A 16,599-nucleotide genomic window follows, 5' to 3' on the forward strand; every position below is an offset into this window, starting at 1 on the left:
GCGGCGCTCCACTTTAATGGCCGTAAAATTAGTTGACGCCGTATAAGTGAATAACACCAACACGTGGGCTCTCGTCTTTCTCTACATCAAAATCTGTTTAATAACTTTCCATAATCCTCTTATTTTTCCTTACAAGCCTCTGAAGTTTCTGGTTGATTTATTGTAATAACAAGGCCCAATCAGTCATCTTGATTTAATGTCCTGTCAGATTAATCCTTTTCAATGAAAACGAGCCGGTTTAATCGTACAACAGTTTACATGTCCCTGCTTCCTTCCGGAGCCTGAAAACAATGCAGATGTTTATACAGGATGAAGAGGCTCGATTAATGCCACATGTTTCACCTAAATACAATCACAGCAAACCAGGAAACACCCCTCTTGGCTCAACAAATTTCTCACCTAATTTTTAATACCTCCTATTTTTTTTCTTGCCCCGTCAACTCGCAAATTGCAGAGCCCTGCCTTTAAAAGACTGATTAATCATTAGACTTATTTCAAAGAGTGGAAGAAATTAAAAACACGTTTTTTTTTAAGGTTTGTGTTGTGGCCAGTTACCAAGATTCTCTTTTTTATTTTTTATTTTAGAAGGTCACCAGAATGAGACTTAATGGCAGATGATATTTAACCTCTGGAGAGCAAAACTGTATTCATAACAGTGCAGAAAAGCGACACTAGAGGGCGCTCCTAGCCTAGACAAACACTAACCGACTGCTTTTTAGGAAAGGGTTATTTATTCCGGGCTCCCAGCAATGCTGCATTTCCTGAAAGTAATTGCAAGGGAGTTAAAGTCAACACAAATAGTCTCACCATTAGTAGGAACCTTATAATTACAAGGGCCAACTGACTACTTATTTTACAAGCAACTGTGCAAGAGGTTCAGCAGTGTTAAAAATGAAGGGGGTCTAGTAGGGGGCACTGTGATTATCAGAGACCTTAAAATACCTCATGGGACTTGTAGTTCTACAATAGCTGGAATGCCGAGGTTGCTTGCCCCTGCTAATTACATTCACCTTGGCCAACTGACGACTTACTTTACAAGCAACTATGCAAAAGGTTCAGCAGTGTTAAAAATGAAAGGGGTCTAGTGGGGGCAGATATGTTCCTATATACCAGGGGTAGTTAACCTTGGCATTCTAGAGCTGCACTGAAAATACATATCCCATCATGCCTCTGCCTCTGGGTGTCATGCCTATGGTTATCAGAGACCTTAAAATACCTCATGGGACTTGTAGTTCCACAATAGCTGGAATGCCGAGGATGCTTACCCCTGCTAAATACATTCGCCTCGACCAACTGATGACTTACTTTACAAGTAAATATGCAAAATGTTCAGTAGCGTTAAAAATAAAGATGCTGTAGTGAGAACAGATATTTTCTGTATACCAGGACTACCACCGGTATATAGGAACAGGATGACTGATGTGGCACTACAGAGCTGTGCTGAAACAATTGGAAATTCTATCATGCCTCTGGTAGTCATGGCTATGGCTTTCATAGTCTTGCAATGCCTTATGGGACTTGTAGTTCCACAACAGCTGGAGAACAAATATTGCCAACCCCTGCTATATATATTTACCCTCCTATCCATTCATTGCTGATCTCCTGTGGGTTTTTTTGCAGCCACTTCCTGTCTACCTGCAGTCCAGCGATAGCTGCATGGCATTGCTCAGGGCAGGTTTTCCTATGGTGACAACAGTGGCACATGGCTGCATAATTGCATTGGCATGGTCGCTTGTAGAAATGTAAAAATGCTGAAAACTCCTTTTGAAATAAATTTTAGTGATTGGGTTTGCATTTACTTTAAACACCTAACCGTGCACCTAATTGGACCCTAAAAATGAACCCCAACATGTAACCTGACCATTAAATTTAACCCCTAATACCTAACCAAAACTTAAAGCACAGTTATGCACACAAAGCATAGCTGTTTTACATACCAAAGGATTTGTATTTCTGTCTATCCAGTCTTGAGACATGCACAGCTCTGCCACACAGCACAGCTCTGTCTACAGGGCAGGACTTCATAGTCTGGAAGCCACAAAAAAAAAAAAAAAAAAAAAAAAAATTGTGCCTTACTTCTTTGAGTGCTTTGGCATGATGTCTATTGCCATAAGAAGAGGAGAGGCCTGGGTAGAGCAAACTGAATGACATTCCTCTAGAAGAGATGGGACACAGCAGCTCGCAGGTCGCTTTTTACCTACAAGCCTCCTTATCTCCGATCGGACTGTATCCATTTACTGTAGCGGACGGACAGCTCTGCCCGGGGGTCTGAAATCGATCCCTCCACGAGACAAGGCTTCCGAAAGGGAGCGAGCCGCAGAGGAAACAAGTTTAGGAAATCTTGCCTTCTGTTACAGGAAATGAATTTTATGCCAGCTGCTGGGAGAAGCGAAGGTATGAAGAGACTGAACAAACAGTTTTTTATTTCATTCCGAGTCTCTCCTTCCTGGTTATGTTAATATTAGATTACTGAAGAACAGCCCGGCGCTGCTGCTTTCACACGGAGGTCTCGGAGACAGATTGGCTGGGCAGACAATTCCATCAGACGAGGACGAGGGGGGATGAAATAACAGATCGGTTCCAGGTGGAAGGGAAAAATGGGATCGCTAGATTGAAATCTCAGTACAGGTGGTTCTGTGCGCTGGGTTCCAGTTCTTTAATCGCTGAGCTGCAAAGTCTACCAGCATATGAAGTGACACATGCTCATCAAATCGGGTCATTTCATAATATATTTTTTCTATTTGGATTGCAAAGGAAACAATCAGACAAGCTGTAACATTGTTGAACTGTATTCAATGAGGAAGAAGTACGTGCAATATATGCAACATTGTTTCCAGAACCAAATGTATAATTTATAAAGAGTTGTTGAAGCAATATCTGTAAAACCCCAACCACTAAAATCTGAACTGCTCTTTAACTCATTCATGTTTCTGTAATCCTTTGAAATCCTTAAATAATCCCGGGGATGCTGCCGTGAAGGTACTTGTTCAGGCACTTCCTGCTAACTTACTGTATCGGCCAAATGTGCTCCTGTGTTGTCCCCTTGTCACATGGGCCTTCAATGGAGACTACAACATAGTCTCCATTGAACATGTGCTGAGAAATGTCACGCAGCATAGGCAGTCCCTATAATGAGGCAGCATTGAGTCATGGGGGGGGGGGGGGTTGACAGGAGTATCTCTTCGGCCAGAGCGTCCCAGGTTGCTAAGAGCTCCTATTTATTTTACTACAGGTATTTATATAGCGCCGACAATTTACGCAGTGCTTTTACATAGTGTACATTCTCAACAGTCCCTGCCCTCAAGGAACTTACAATCTAAGGCCCCTATATCACATGTATACATACAGGGCCAATTTACCTACCAGCATGTCTATGGAGTGTGGGAGGAAACCAGAGTACCCGGAGGAAACCCACACAGCACAGGGTGAACATGCAGATAATCTCCTTGCAGATAGTGATCTGGCCGGGATTCGAACCGGGGACCCCCAGTGCTGCAAGGCAGAAGCGATAACCACTACGCCACTGCCCAACTTGTGACACTTTGGTCGGCTGGGTGGGACACCAGACAGAGCCGGAGCCAGAGGTAACGTATGCCACCATCCAACCAACAGCCACCCAATCTCCCATCCAACCCCCCACCCCCCTCCTTCATTAACGTGCACCCCCAGCATCCCCAACAACTCATCCACCCACGCCCCCCCTTCCCAGTAACCAGAACCGCCCCCACCAGCCTCATGCAGGGAAACCCCTTACATGCAGACATCGCCAATGGCAAAAAAGGATAAAATTAAGTCTAAAAAATAAAATACTTAAAATGCAATAAATTCTTCTCATCACATTTACATCACCTACAGAGCACCTGATTTTTACCAGCACTTTGACTAGTCGGGCTGGAAATAATAGGCCATCATTGATGTTATAAAATGAGTAGCCGGGATCATCTGTGTGTTACATAAAAGGGAATACCTCATCAGGGCTGGACGCCTGGTACACCCGGCAGGAATCCTCGAACTGGCGCTCAGCCTCGGCCTGGTCCGTCACTCCGTTGGACTCGTAAGAGGGTGTGACATTGTGACAGAGCGCGATGGCTTTCACCGCCTCATACACGCGACTGCTCATAGTCTTCCGCACTTTGGTGGTCCCGCCTTTCTGGGCCGGCGGGTCCTGTGAAGGCTGCAGGGAATAAATAAAATATAGGTACAATTAGATTCCACAGATTCTGTATTTTGTGACCTTTTTTTTTGGCACTAGATAAATAAAACATTCTAGTGACTGGACGTTCCCTCATTTCTATCTGTATACATGATACATCTGTGTAATAAGTGAATCTTCTCTGAGTAACAGAAGCTTTATCAGATCCTCGCAATAAAACTTGTCAGGTGATACCTTCCATTAGAAACAGATTTTAGGAACAAAGAGTAGGAGACCCTGCGGCCGGGAACGGATTGCCCTTTATGGATATGATTAATGGAAACACAAACCAGATGCCCCCGCACTGCACATTTCCATGAAATATCGTGCAGCTATTTTTATTTTTTTTATTTTTCTCTGCCTGCAAACTCCTGCTGTAATTAGACAATTACTTAATTAGGCTGGTCACCCAGCGGACACCGGGGTGGCATTTCCTGCTCTGTTAACCTCTGGTGTCACAGGCAGAAAAGAGTTTCACTTCCAGGTCAAAAGGTCTCAGAATGGAAATAATAATTGAGGCAATGAATCAGAACTACAGTCACTTATTGCTTTATGCGGCCAAAATCGTCCCTTTAATTAAATTGTGAAAGGCCAAAACAGAACTGGGAGGTCCGGGGCGCTGCTGGGGTGTTAAAGGTACGGCCTTGTAAGTGCGAGTCCTGGCTCCGCCCCCTGGTAGAGCCCTGCATGGAACATATTAGTCAGCATGTAGTTCAAGCAAGCCCAGGAGGGGGTATCAGGCGCTTCCCTGGTGCCATAAGAGACTAGAAGATGATAGAGTCCGCAAGCACACATCTTACATCAGTTCTTTATGGAGCTACTTTGCGTCAGTGTCAAATGCATACCAGCAATGATAATGTACTTATTTACAGTGTTTAATGCCAAAAACTGATATTCCCACAACAAAAGAGATTTGCAAAAACCGACCCTGCAATTCACGGGAGGCAGAGGGTCACCTAGTATTATGGAGCAAAAAGCGGTCAGCTTCAAGTCTGAAGGTGACAGATTTTTCTCCATTCAGATCGGCTTCTATCAGGTTACAAAGCAGGGAAAGCCTGTGTAACCTGTCATTGATGGAGAGCTGCCTGTTAATTACAGGCAGCTCCGCATCCGGTTTTTGACAGGTGGTTAGGTTACACAGCCCTGGGCTTCCCCACTGCTTGTGTAACCTAACTATTGAGGCAAGAGCTGTCACAGCCTCTACTCTGGGTTAGAGGTGTGAGCGCTGAGGATGGCTTGGACCAATGGCAAAGCACCATTGGTCCAAGCTGTCCAATCAAAAAAAGAAAAAAAAAACCCACTGAGGCCATCAATCTCGATGCCTCAGCAGTGACGAGCAAGTGAGGGACAGGGAGGCTCCTCCCTTCCTCCTTCACACTAGCTTGGGAGCGGTTGGGGCGGGGCTTCAGCGGGCAGGGCTTCGGCGGGTGGGCAGGGCGTGCTGGGGAATGCCTCACCCGGAAACCAGAGGTACCGCACGTCACTGCTGCAATTGATCAAATCTGCCATGCCCCCATAAAGTGAAGCCCAGCTCCAGGCAAACCTTTTTCAAGTCGTCTGATCCTCTGTTGGGTTTTTTATTGCCCTAGCAAGATTTCCCCTCTACCAGCAACCGCAAAAACCTGACAGGGCATCAAATCCTTCATTCTTTATAAGAGCTGGGCTGGTTTTAACTATTATGATCATTTACTGGCATGAGGGTACAAAGGCCGTACTGTTTCTTTGTTTCAGAGTAATGATTATTTAAATAAAAGTTATGACTGTATACAAATACAGGAAGTGGAGAGAGGTGGGTTCTGTATTTACTAGGAGTTGCTCTGACACAGGAACTGGCCATGCTTGCACCAGGCTAGTCCCACTTTCTATTACAGGTAGACTGTCAATTGTTTCAGCTGCCTTTTTTTTCTCCTTATTATATAAACAGCAGACGCATGTTACATTAGCTGAAGGGACACTATATTGCACGTACCTGTGTGTATACACTGAATATATGGCTCTGTACTTCATCCATGGTGTCCATCCCATATGCCACTGTACCCAGGTGAAGTCGCTTGAAGACCATCTCGTTCTGGGTCAGCGTTCCTGCAAGAAATGGCAAACTAGCAGTTGTCATTGTCCAAAAACAGGAGAGACGTAAAGTACTACATCAAAGGCATAAACTAATACAAGGTGAGGAGGTGTAAACAGCAGTGAAACAACCAAGACAAGTTTACTTGTGTGTGCTCTTGCCTAATGAAAGGTGGAAAATGGGCTGGCTAATAGGAAATAAATTATGTCTTCAACCATACCTATAATGTATAAATAAATGAAGGAAAAATAAATAAATTTGGCATAAAGTAAAGGAAAGGAATTCATCTGAAAAATAGTCCCATATTGGATCCTCTGTTAACCACTTGATGCAAGCTAAATTCAGCATTAAAGGTGAACTATGAGGTCAGTGTTTTCCCCCATAGTTCTCCTTAGGGTAACGGGAGGACACAAACTAGCGCCCTCCCGTTACCCTAAGCTCAGTATACCGCTAGCTGCAGCTCACAGTATACCGAGACGCCGCAGCGGATCCCGACATCGACGTGGAGATCCGCCCAGCTGCGTGAGTGACAGTTGGCTCTGCCTATCTAGAGGCAGAGCCAGCTGTACCCGCCCCCTCCCCCGTACGTTCCGCCAGTCAGCACTGGCGGATCGGAGCCGGGAGGGGGGAATCCAGCCCCTCCCCTGTCACGGCAGAGAGCCGTGACAGGATCGAGAGGTGAGCGAACCCGGTATGTGTTCGCTCACCTCCCGATCTACTGAGCCGACCTGTCTCATTGTCACAGGTCGGCTAGAACTATGAGGTGAGTGAAAAGCGCCCCCCACATAGTTCTCCTTTAAGTACAACAGAGCAATACATGTGCCCAGTCACAGTTCCTACCAGTTTTGTCCGTCAGTAAATAGGAGATCCTTCCGAGCTGTTCCGGAATGGTGCTGGATCGGACCACTGTTCCTGGGATCTTGGGGTCCCTGCGGATCATCCAGCTGTAGACGATTTTCCCCATGTCCAGATTCACCCGCAAACTGCACAACATGAAACATGACAGAAAGTAAGTGACATATCTAAATCAGAACGGAAAGTCCGGCATGTGTGAGTTCTAAAAATGAGCCCGAATAAGGTGCCTTGTGGATTCAATCTGCACTGTGATTTCCCCTACAGATGGCTACGAAAGGCTTTTCACATGGATTTCTACACATCACATGAAGAATAATTCATATGCAAGCGTTCTTAGATGACAATCGCCACGATACCATTTGTTAGTTTGCGTCTTAAAATAATAAACGTTACCAACTACATATTTTTTATACGTGGGAGGAACTGCTTTGAAACTATATGGAACTGCCACCTGAGAATTTTATAGACCTTCAATGTTTTTTGGAGAAGAGAAAAGGACAATATTGTTTGATTGATCTTCAATGCTAAAGATGGTTTTTGTCACAAGTCTAATGAGCACAATCCAATATCAGAGCCAACCCAAGATGGACGCCTATTGGAAGAGGATACACTCAGCTACAGAGTTAAGATGGTCACACTTGTTACTTTTATATTTACAGCTTTGCACTAAGAGTCTAGCTGAATGGATAGTTTAGGCAGACAGTCGCACTACAAATCTGTTACATCTCATCTCTCTAAAAGGTGCCCATACACCTGCCGATTATCGTACAGCGACAGATCTCGCGATCGTACGATAATCGGCAGGTGTATGGGCAACATGCGAACGCTTCTACTGTAAGGTTGCACGCCTTTTGTCTTACGAGCACGTTGGAAAACCAAACCTGCCGAAAATCGTACGATTTTCGTCGGGTTGGTGGCGTGCTCGAAAGACGAATGCCCCACGGGCCGCTGTGCACAGGCGCACACTGCCCGCTCAGCACTGCAATCATCGGAAGCCCTCCCCTCAGCGTGGAGGGCTTGCGATGATCGCAGGTACGATCTGCCTGTCCAAGATGGGCAGATCGTACGTCATTTTAATCACCTTACAACCATCGCACAAGGAAAGTCGTGCGATGGTTGTAGGGTGTATGGGCAGCTTAAAGACGGTACATCTAATGCAGATTTTTATAGCGGTAGTTAGTACTAGCACTATTCTATCGGGTGTAACGAGCTTTACTCTAATTCGCCTTTACTGTTTTTTGCACCATGTATTTGTGCATATTCATTATTCAGTTATACAGATAGTCATAATAATTTTGCAACAGTATGCAAAGGTCAGAGAATAGATAAAACCTAGATCGACCTGGACTCTGAGGCTTCTGAGCTGAGAGAAATATATACTGTACAATATACCTATGCTGTCAGCTTTGTATCGCTTTGAGTACCTGTCATTGCTCTATCTCCAGCTCTGCTCCTCACCTGATGGGGATGATGTTGGAAAAGAGAAGGAGGAATCGGAGTATCTGGAGGTACCAGCGACCAGCAAAATGCTGCAGAGCCACCATGACCAGCGACACGACCACAAGAGCGCTGAACAAGATCTTCGTCAGACAATTCACCTCCAGGTCAAAGAGCCCGATCTACAGGTAAAACAGAACACCAGTTACAGTCCAAATCATTCAGAACAGTGCCTGACATAAGGACCCATGGCTACATTATTCAAGCTTTCACCATCTGCAATTCTCCAGTGCAGGATGGATGTCTGCTTGGCTGCTGTCAGGTAACAGTTCCTTTTTGGGTACTTATCTTTACCACCTCGATAAGCAGCAGCAGCCAATCAAAAGTGAGCAACAGGAGAATATCAAATTCTAATTCGCCTTTACTGTTTTTTGCACCATATATTTCTGCATATTATCATTTATTACTTAACTGTCTTATGCTGATCATTACGTAAAGCAGTTTTACAATAAAAGCAGTGTAGGTATCTGAGGTCATTTTAATGCAGCCATCTTAAAAAGATCATCCGAGCTGCAGTATGGTACTACTTAAAAGGAGAATTATGAGGTGAGTGATTTTCACTCAGCCTCATAATCTGAGCCGACCTGTGACAATGAAGCTGTCACAGGTCAGCTGAGTAGATCGGGAATTGAGCGAACACATACCGGCCCTCGCTCACTTCTCGATCTATCCTTGCAGAGAGCCGTGACCGTCACTCACAGCTCCCTGCAGGGATCCGCCCCCCACTGTCCGATCCTCCAGCGCTGACTGGCGGAACGGACGGGGGAGGGGGCGGGTACAGCTGGCTCTGCCTCTAGATAGGCAGAGCCAGCTGTCACTCACGCAGCTGCGTGGATCCAGACAGTAATGTCGGGATCCGCTCCGGCTGCGGCGTTTCAGTATACAGGGAGCTGTAGCTCGCGGTATTCTGAGCTTTGGGTGACGGGAGGACGTTAGTTTGTGTCCTCCCGTCACCCTTAGGAGAACTATGGGAAAAAGCCCTAACCCCATAGTTCTCCTTTAAAGTTATGTAATCCACAGGAGCTCATTTATGAAAGGTAGCACTGTTCCTCCTGGGTACCAGCTCATTTAATTGATGAAGAAATCTGGTTGCTATGGGCATAAGTTCCACATCTCTTTGCTGTCCCGGATAATTTTTCAAACTGAAACAAAAACTTTCTGCCTCAACGTAGGGGGTCCTTATAACAGCCAGCGTCAGAAAATAAAAAGTGGTTCCCCATGTACCCCAAACAAGTACCTTACTGCGTGGATTGGAGGTGTTCATGACACTTCGCTGCTCTCGGCCTGTGTATATAACCACCCCGACCACTGTGCCTGGAATGGAAAATACAAGTCAGAGCCACGGCAAACAACTGGAATTAATAGTTACACTTTGCATTCCCATATATTCTTTTCCATCTCTCAGGGCTGCTCTGGGACGATAGAGTGTTGGCGCCCCCTGGTGATAAAAATCATGTTCTCCATTCCAGATTCATTTTGAAAGTGGGACTTCAAAAGAAAAAAAAATATGGACTATGAACCGGGAAAGAAAACAGCGGCTTGTGTGAACATGCTAATGTTTTTAATGGGGGTTTCCATTCTGAAAAATAGAGACACGATAGGCTGCCATCACCCATCTATGTTGATTACTTTTATACTCTGACATCAAAGGATAGTACGATACAAATATATTGTTTGCTGCTTTTAAATGTTTTAAGCAGAGCATTACTTTTGTGCAAATCTCAACAAGAACATTAAAAACAAAAAGAAGAAGAAGAGCCACAAAAAATATTCCAACCCCAATAATGCAGCTTCTCCACCACATAAGGGGGCACAACCTTTTTAATAGAAGCTTTATAAACACTATAAAAGTGTTTTAGTAACATTCACAGGTAAATATGTAAATGTTATATATTATCAGATCTGAATGCATAGAAAATGTAAGGGGCTGATGCAAAAGGGCTTTGCCCAGCCTATTGTTGAATGAATGCCGTTCGCACAGCAATACAGCCACTAAATGGAGCCATCTACAACTCTGCCCCCTGCTACATCACCAACCTCGTCTCAAAATATCACCCAAACCATCCTCTCCACTTCTCTCAAGACCTCCTGCTCTCCAACTCTCTCGTCATCTCCTTCCATGCCCCAACCTACATCCCTGACCTCATCTCAAAATATTACCCAAACCGTCTTTTTCTCTCCTCTCAAGACCTCCTGCTCTCTAATTACCTCCTCCCATGCTCACCTCCACGACTTCTCCAGAGTGTCTCCCATCATCTGGAACTCCCTATCCCAATCAATCCATTTATCTCCTATTCTGTCCACCTTTAGGCGATCCTTGAAAACTCACCTTTTAGGGAAGCCTATCCCACCTCAACAAAATAACTGTCCATATACTTCTTCCATTAACTCATCCCATACAATTCCTACCTTTTGTTTCACCTGTCCTTCCTGCTAGATTGTATGCACTTAGAAGCAGAGTCCTCCTAACCCGCCTGTATTTAAATTGTTTTGTAACGGTATTGTCCAGCCCCATTTTGTAAAGCGATGCACAATCTGTTGGCGCTATATACATACATAATATTAAGAGGGCTCTATTACAGGTGAAACTCGAATAATTAGAATATCGTGCAAAAGTAATGGCAGTAAGTGCTGCAAAAGGGGCCCAAACCAAGTACTGAGTACATATGCATGCTTGTACTTTTCAGAGGTCCGATATTGTTCTATGTACAATCCTTGTTTTATTGATTGCATGTAATAATCTACTTTTTTGAGGTCGTGGATTTGGGGTTCTTGGGGTTTTCATGAGCTGTAAGCCATAATCATCACAATGATGACAAATCACGGCTTGAATTATCTTGCTTTGCATGTAATGAGTCTCTCTCATATATTAGTTTCACCTTTTAAGTTGCATTAGTGAAATAAATGAACTTTGCACGATATTCTAATTATTCGAGTTTCACCTGTATATCTAGTGCAATCTACCGAATGTAATGCTGTGCGAATGGCATTCACCCAACTTTAGGCTGGGCAAAGCCTTTATAAATCACTACCCCTAAGTGTTATAATGGCGGGATACATTTTCCAAGATACAGTGGACTTCCTGTCCAGTTGTGCCACAGCAGAATAAAGCAAAGTGTTACTTTGAAGAAAAACTTTGAGAAAAAGGCAAAAACTTGCGTTGGAAACTCATCTCATCATCTTTATTGATGCGTCTATCCCCATTGTGGATACTCCCTCACTTCTTGTGTGGTCACTGGAACAAGACATGTGAGGAAATCTCGCTGTTCCACCCAAAATGTCAGCAGTTGTTGTCACATCTGCTATTTTTCTACTATGCTGTGGCTAGCCTGTCATTTCATCTCCTGCTGCTCAGGTTTATTCACAACCCTTAGCTGAATCAGTAAGAGGACTGCATACCCATAACTGTCTATATTATACAAAGCCCTGAAGATTCACAGGGAGACAATGAGTAGGCACGACTATATTTATATTATATTTATTTGTAACCTAAAGATTTTTCATTTAAAATATTAAACTTTATAAGCCTGTAAAGATTCAAAAAAAATAATGAAAACAATTGACAAAAAAAAAAACTTTTATCCCTTACATCTTTTTATAGATTTCTGTCATAGAACTGATTAAAGATTTCCATTGATGTCAGATATCTAATAATCTCTACACATTTGTGAACATGCTTATTACCAGCTCCTGCACACAAAGTAACTCCTTTGTTTTAGGTCCACCGGCCCTTTAACTCTCATTATTAAAATCACTTCCTGTCCATCCAGCACACGTGAAGATAAAACTGGGATGGCGATCACTTTTGGCCAGCCATCAGTTATAAAATGCCCCCCGGGGGAGGACTGGCTGTCATCTTTGTTCCCTTGAGGTGTCAGCTCGATCCAAAGGGAGAAGAAAAAAAAAACTAATTTGTGGGACTAATTTTCTCAATGGCAGAGTCAATTATTTCCAATTACAGACAAATTAATGAAGGGATTAAATTGTTAACATGCTTTTTCAGAGCCCCAGGAATGTTTGTGTTCACCTGATGCGATGACGGTGCTGGCCCACAGTGTGTTCTCGATGCTTAAACTCTCGTTTATGGGGGGATCACTGTCTTCCTGAGGGGAGAGAATATATACAATGTACCAGTGCAGGAAATAACAATAGGCACACTAAGCTAAAGGCATGCAGAGGAGAGATGGTAAAGCAAAGTACGTAGTCAGGGCCAGGCCGGGCAGTAAGCAAAAAGAGGCAACTTTGCATAGAATCATCCTCACATATGCAGATGAATAAAACTATGCCAGCACAAAGATATTAGAACACCAAACACAGGCTGGTGGAAAACTCTGTATTCACCCGAGTGAAGGTCCCAGCAAAATTGTGGATGTCGATATTCGGTTCCTCCGCATACACATAAGATCGGATCTGCAGCAAATCCTGCAATACAAGAAATCCAGTGTAAAGGCCTACAATATTATTATTATACAGGATTTATATAGCGCCAACAGTGTGCGCAGTGCTTTACAATATAGGGAAGACATTACAATCACAATACAATTCAAGACAAGATGGTAAGGAGGGCCCTGCCCCTGAGGGCTTACAATCTAAAAGGGAGGGGGAAGTGATACATGAGGAGGTAGCAATAGCAAATAGCAATGGCAAAACATTGTGTATTCTGGTAACTGTATGGGGTTAGTACCTGTAATAAAACCAGTCAGCATAAGAATTATTTATTTATTTTTTAATTCACATGTCTGTCATTTTCTCCATATATACGGGCAGGCCAAGCTGTCCACCAAAAGTAACAGTTACAGGGATGGAGGCAAACCATATAACACTGTAGGGTGTACATACAGTACAATGGTCATATTTTATTAATATGGTTTAACAACCCCTCTTTTAAAATAAAACTGTTGTTAAAGCTACCCCCCCCCCCCCCCCACCCATCAACATTACATTTTCAATTACATATCTAGACATTTTTTCATTACTTATTTTATCCCAGTGACATATCTGGGTCTCTGTGCTGCTCTATGCAATGCAATTTTCCCTCTCTCACTGTTACATTGTGAGATGAAACATGTCCCATAATTGTTTCTATTGTGGATTATACCGATATAACTATAAAAGTGCCACATAACATGCAAACAAAAGGTCTATATGTAACACTCGTGTTCCTCATCAAATAGAGACAGACGGTATGGTAATGTATGTACGTTAGCAATACCCAGTCTTGTTTACTGAAGCATTGGACAGTACCCTGTGTGTATCGAAGAAACCTAGAAAGCAGAATCTGATTAGTTGCTATGGGCAACACCGATACGTAAAAGGGCTATTCTTAATGTCTTAATCTTCGCTGGGGATTTGTAATTTATGCATTTTGTTTTTGAAGACTCGCAGGACGCAGGAACATATATTACTACAGGACCCATGACATAAGAAGGCGTTGTGTGACTTAATCTGCTATTATCTAGCCAAAAACTAAAATGCCATGTTCCTAAAAAGGTACCCTTCACCCCTGGCTGGAAAAATGACAAGTATACAGTTGAAGGACAAAAGTCACCTCTCATTTAAGGTGAGTTCTGCTTTACTGGGAGGCAATGTATTCTAGCACCTGTTCTGCACCCCTTCCACACCAGATGCAGGTAACATCTCTGCACCCGTAGAAGATACAGATGCATCACTGGGCTGTTTATATCATTTGCCTGCAAGCGTCAGCCGCTTTGCTACTTGTGGTCACAACATAAAAGGCGCAGTCTCTTTTACTGGTCTGATGAGTAAAAAAGCCCTTATATCTGTATCTTTAGCTTTTATTAAGCTCCCCTGTATGCAGTGTTTTTCTATGCCGGCAGCCGCAGCGTATGCAGCGATCACTGTGCCGTGTACAAACTCTAAACATCTGTATGCCCTCAGGGCAAAGCTGATTGCTGGCAGATGACAAGCAGATCGCCGACGCGTCAATTAAAGTTGCACCAGTGGTAACACCAATAATATGCATCTAATTGGTTAGTCAATGACAAAACAGATCAAGAGATATTTAAGCGAAAAGTGGTAAAAACTCAAAGCGATCTGACCGCAATGGAACAGAAAGTTGCGGGATCTCAATATAATATGGCCCAAGGGAAAATCGCGCAAATGGTCTACATCCATTCTATAAGGATGATGGGAAAAAAAAATTTGGATTGTCTATACTTTTATTCAAAACACAATTTAAGACAATGAGTGAAACCAATCTGTGAACTGAACCAATAAATATGATCCAATAAAACCTGAAAGTGCACTGGGCTCAAAAGTCTCCTCTATTTAACAGAATTCTCTGTAATCGCCTGTAGTCAGATATCATAGTGCCCCTCACATGTGGGGTGGGAGGTTCTGCTTCCTGTGCTCCTCTCTCCAATCAGGTACAGGCTTCCTAGACAGGTTTGAATGCAATCAGCTCCTAATATCAGTACTTTTGATTCCGATCTGCTGTGATTGGGAATATGTTTGCTGCGATACACGCAGGTAAGTGAAAGGGGTTCCCAGAAAAATATTACGCACAAAAGGAATTGCTGTGTGCTGGCGCACTACAGCAGTGCCATGATTAAAAAAAAGACACGAGCAGGTAGGCTCTACCGAATCTATGCAATCCATCGTTTAATTTCTAACTTTGAATTGAAAGTGCCTTTACCAATAAAGTACATAAAGGATTAGGAATACTTACTGCCGCTGTAGGCAGTCTTTGTGTGCAGGACACCGGCAAACGAAGCTTCCAGTCTGTCTCACCATCCAGTTGGTCTGTCCTCAGGAAGCAGGAGCCTAATGGAATACAGAGGATTATTATAAGGGGTGTCCCTGAGGTATTTGCCACCTGAGGCGATGATGTTCGTTGGGGGACGGGGGGCTGACAGACACCAGACCTAGCTGTCAGCGGCTCTGTCCAGCATCCCGCCCAGCTTATGGACATCAATGGTTGCCAGGAGCTGGGCGGCACGCAAGAGTGTCCTGCTCAGCTCCAGGCAACCAGTGATGTCAGTGATTTGGGTGGGAAGCCACACAGAGAGTCACAGTTTGCTAGGTGATCTTAGTGATTTTGGGACGCTGTGGCCACCCGCTGACATCCCCCCTCACCACCCGTCCCCCCCTCAATGAGATGCCGCCTGAGGCAACCACCTCAGACCGCTTCATTATAGGGATGGCCCTGATTATTATTACAAAGCATCACACATTATTAAAGCAAAAAAGCCTCACTATCAACACGAACACAGATGGTAGTAAAAACCTGACAGGTAGTAGTTGGTCATATTCAACAGGACTTGTTCTGTAATGTTGAACATGTTTCGTAGTTTATCCAAGCCACTAATGTTCTAATGAATGTCAGAAAAATACCCTAACATGCATATCCAGAAAAGAACCAGGTCAGGAAAAATCTTTGGCTTGAGTTAAGACTCAAAAGCTCTGAATAGAAAAAAAGACTTGTAAGACTGATAAAGAGCTAACTTTAGAGTCGAAACACAGATACAGGAACTGTTTTATCGAACTCGGCATATGTAATTTTGTTCATCCAGTCTTGTGATGTAGGCACCATGTAAGGCAGCAGCACAGCTTGTGGTCAAAAACACACCACAAGTTGGTAAATGGACAATACAGTAGCTGCACAATGAAGACCCCCCCGTTCTGCTCTCTTCAACATATTTACTGTCAGCACATGTGGACTGGAGCAAAGCCTGGTTGGCTAATGGTGCTGGAACGCCTCCTCCTAGCTTAAATGCTTCAGGCAATCACAGGAGGCCCAAAACAAGACAAATTCAGGTTCTTACATTTATTGGTCTTTAAAACTAATATATAAATAGAGAGTAGTTTTATTGTTTTGCAATATGCACAGAATTCAGCTTTAACCGCCAAAGCCCCAACTCCGGCCTCTCTATTATGTGCTACAAATAACAACTTTTTGTGCTACGAGCACAGATTCAAGGTTTGGTACAGTTACCATTTTTCTCTGAAGTCTGCAGGAATATCATAT

General features: G+C 43.7%; 1 protein-coding gene across 1 annotated transcript in view; it reads right to left on the reverse strand.

The window, feature by feature from the left end:
* ATP9A (ATPase phospholipid transporting 9A (putative)) overlaps positions 1–16,599 on the reverse strand; it is a 74,735-nt gene that overhangs the window by 36,662 nt on the left and 21,474 nt on the right. The window contains exons 6-14 of the mRNA XM_018566960.1: positions 16,567–16,599; positions 15,301–15,395; positions 12,954–13,034; positions 12,640–12,715; positions 9,850–9,926; positions 8,574–8,734; positions 7,101–7,243; positions 6,162–6,274; positions 3,968–4,174 (exon numbers count right to left, since the gene is read on the reverse strand). Coding sequence (XP_018422462.1) covers positions 3,968–4,174; positions 6,162–6,274; positions 7,101–7,243; positions 8,574–8,734; positions 9,850–9,926; positions 12,640–12,715; positions 12,954–13,034; positions 15,301–15,395; positions 16,567–16,599 — 986 coding nt within the window. The remainder of the gene's footprint in view (positions 1–3,967; positions 4,175–6,161; positions 6,275–7,100; positions 7,244–8,573; positions 8,735–9,849; positions 9,927–12,639; positions 12,716–12,953; positions 13,035–15,300; positions 15,396–16,566) is intronic.

The sequence above is a fragment of the Nanorana parkeri genome, unplaced genomic scaffold (assembly GCF_000935625.1).
Source record: "Nanorana parkeri isolate BGI_ZX_2015 unplaced genomic scaffold, ASM93562v1 scaffold992, whole genome shotgun sequence".
Classification (NCBI taxonomy): Eukaryota; Metazoa; Chordata; class Amphibia; order Anura; family Dicroglossidae; genus Nanorana; species Nanorana parkeri.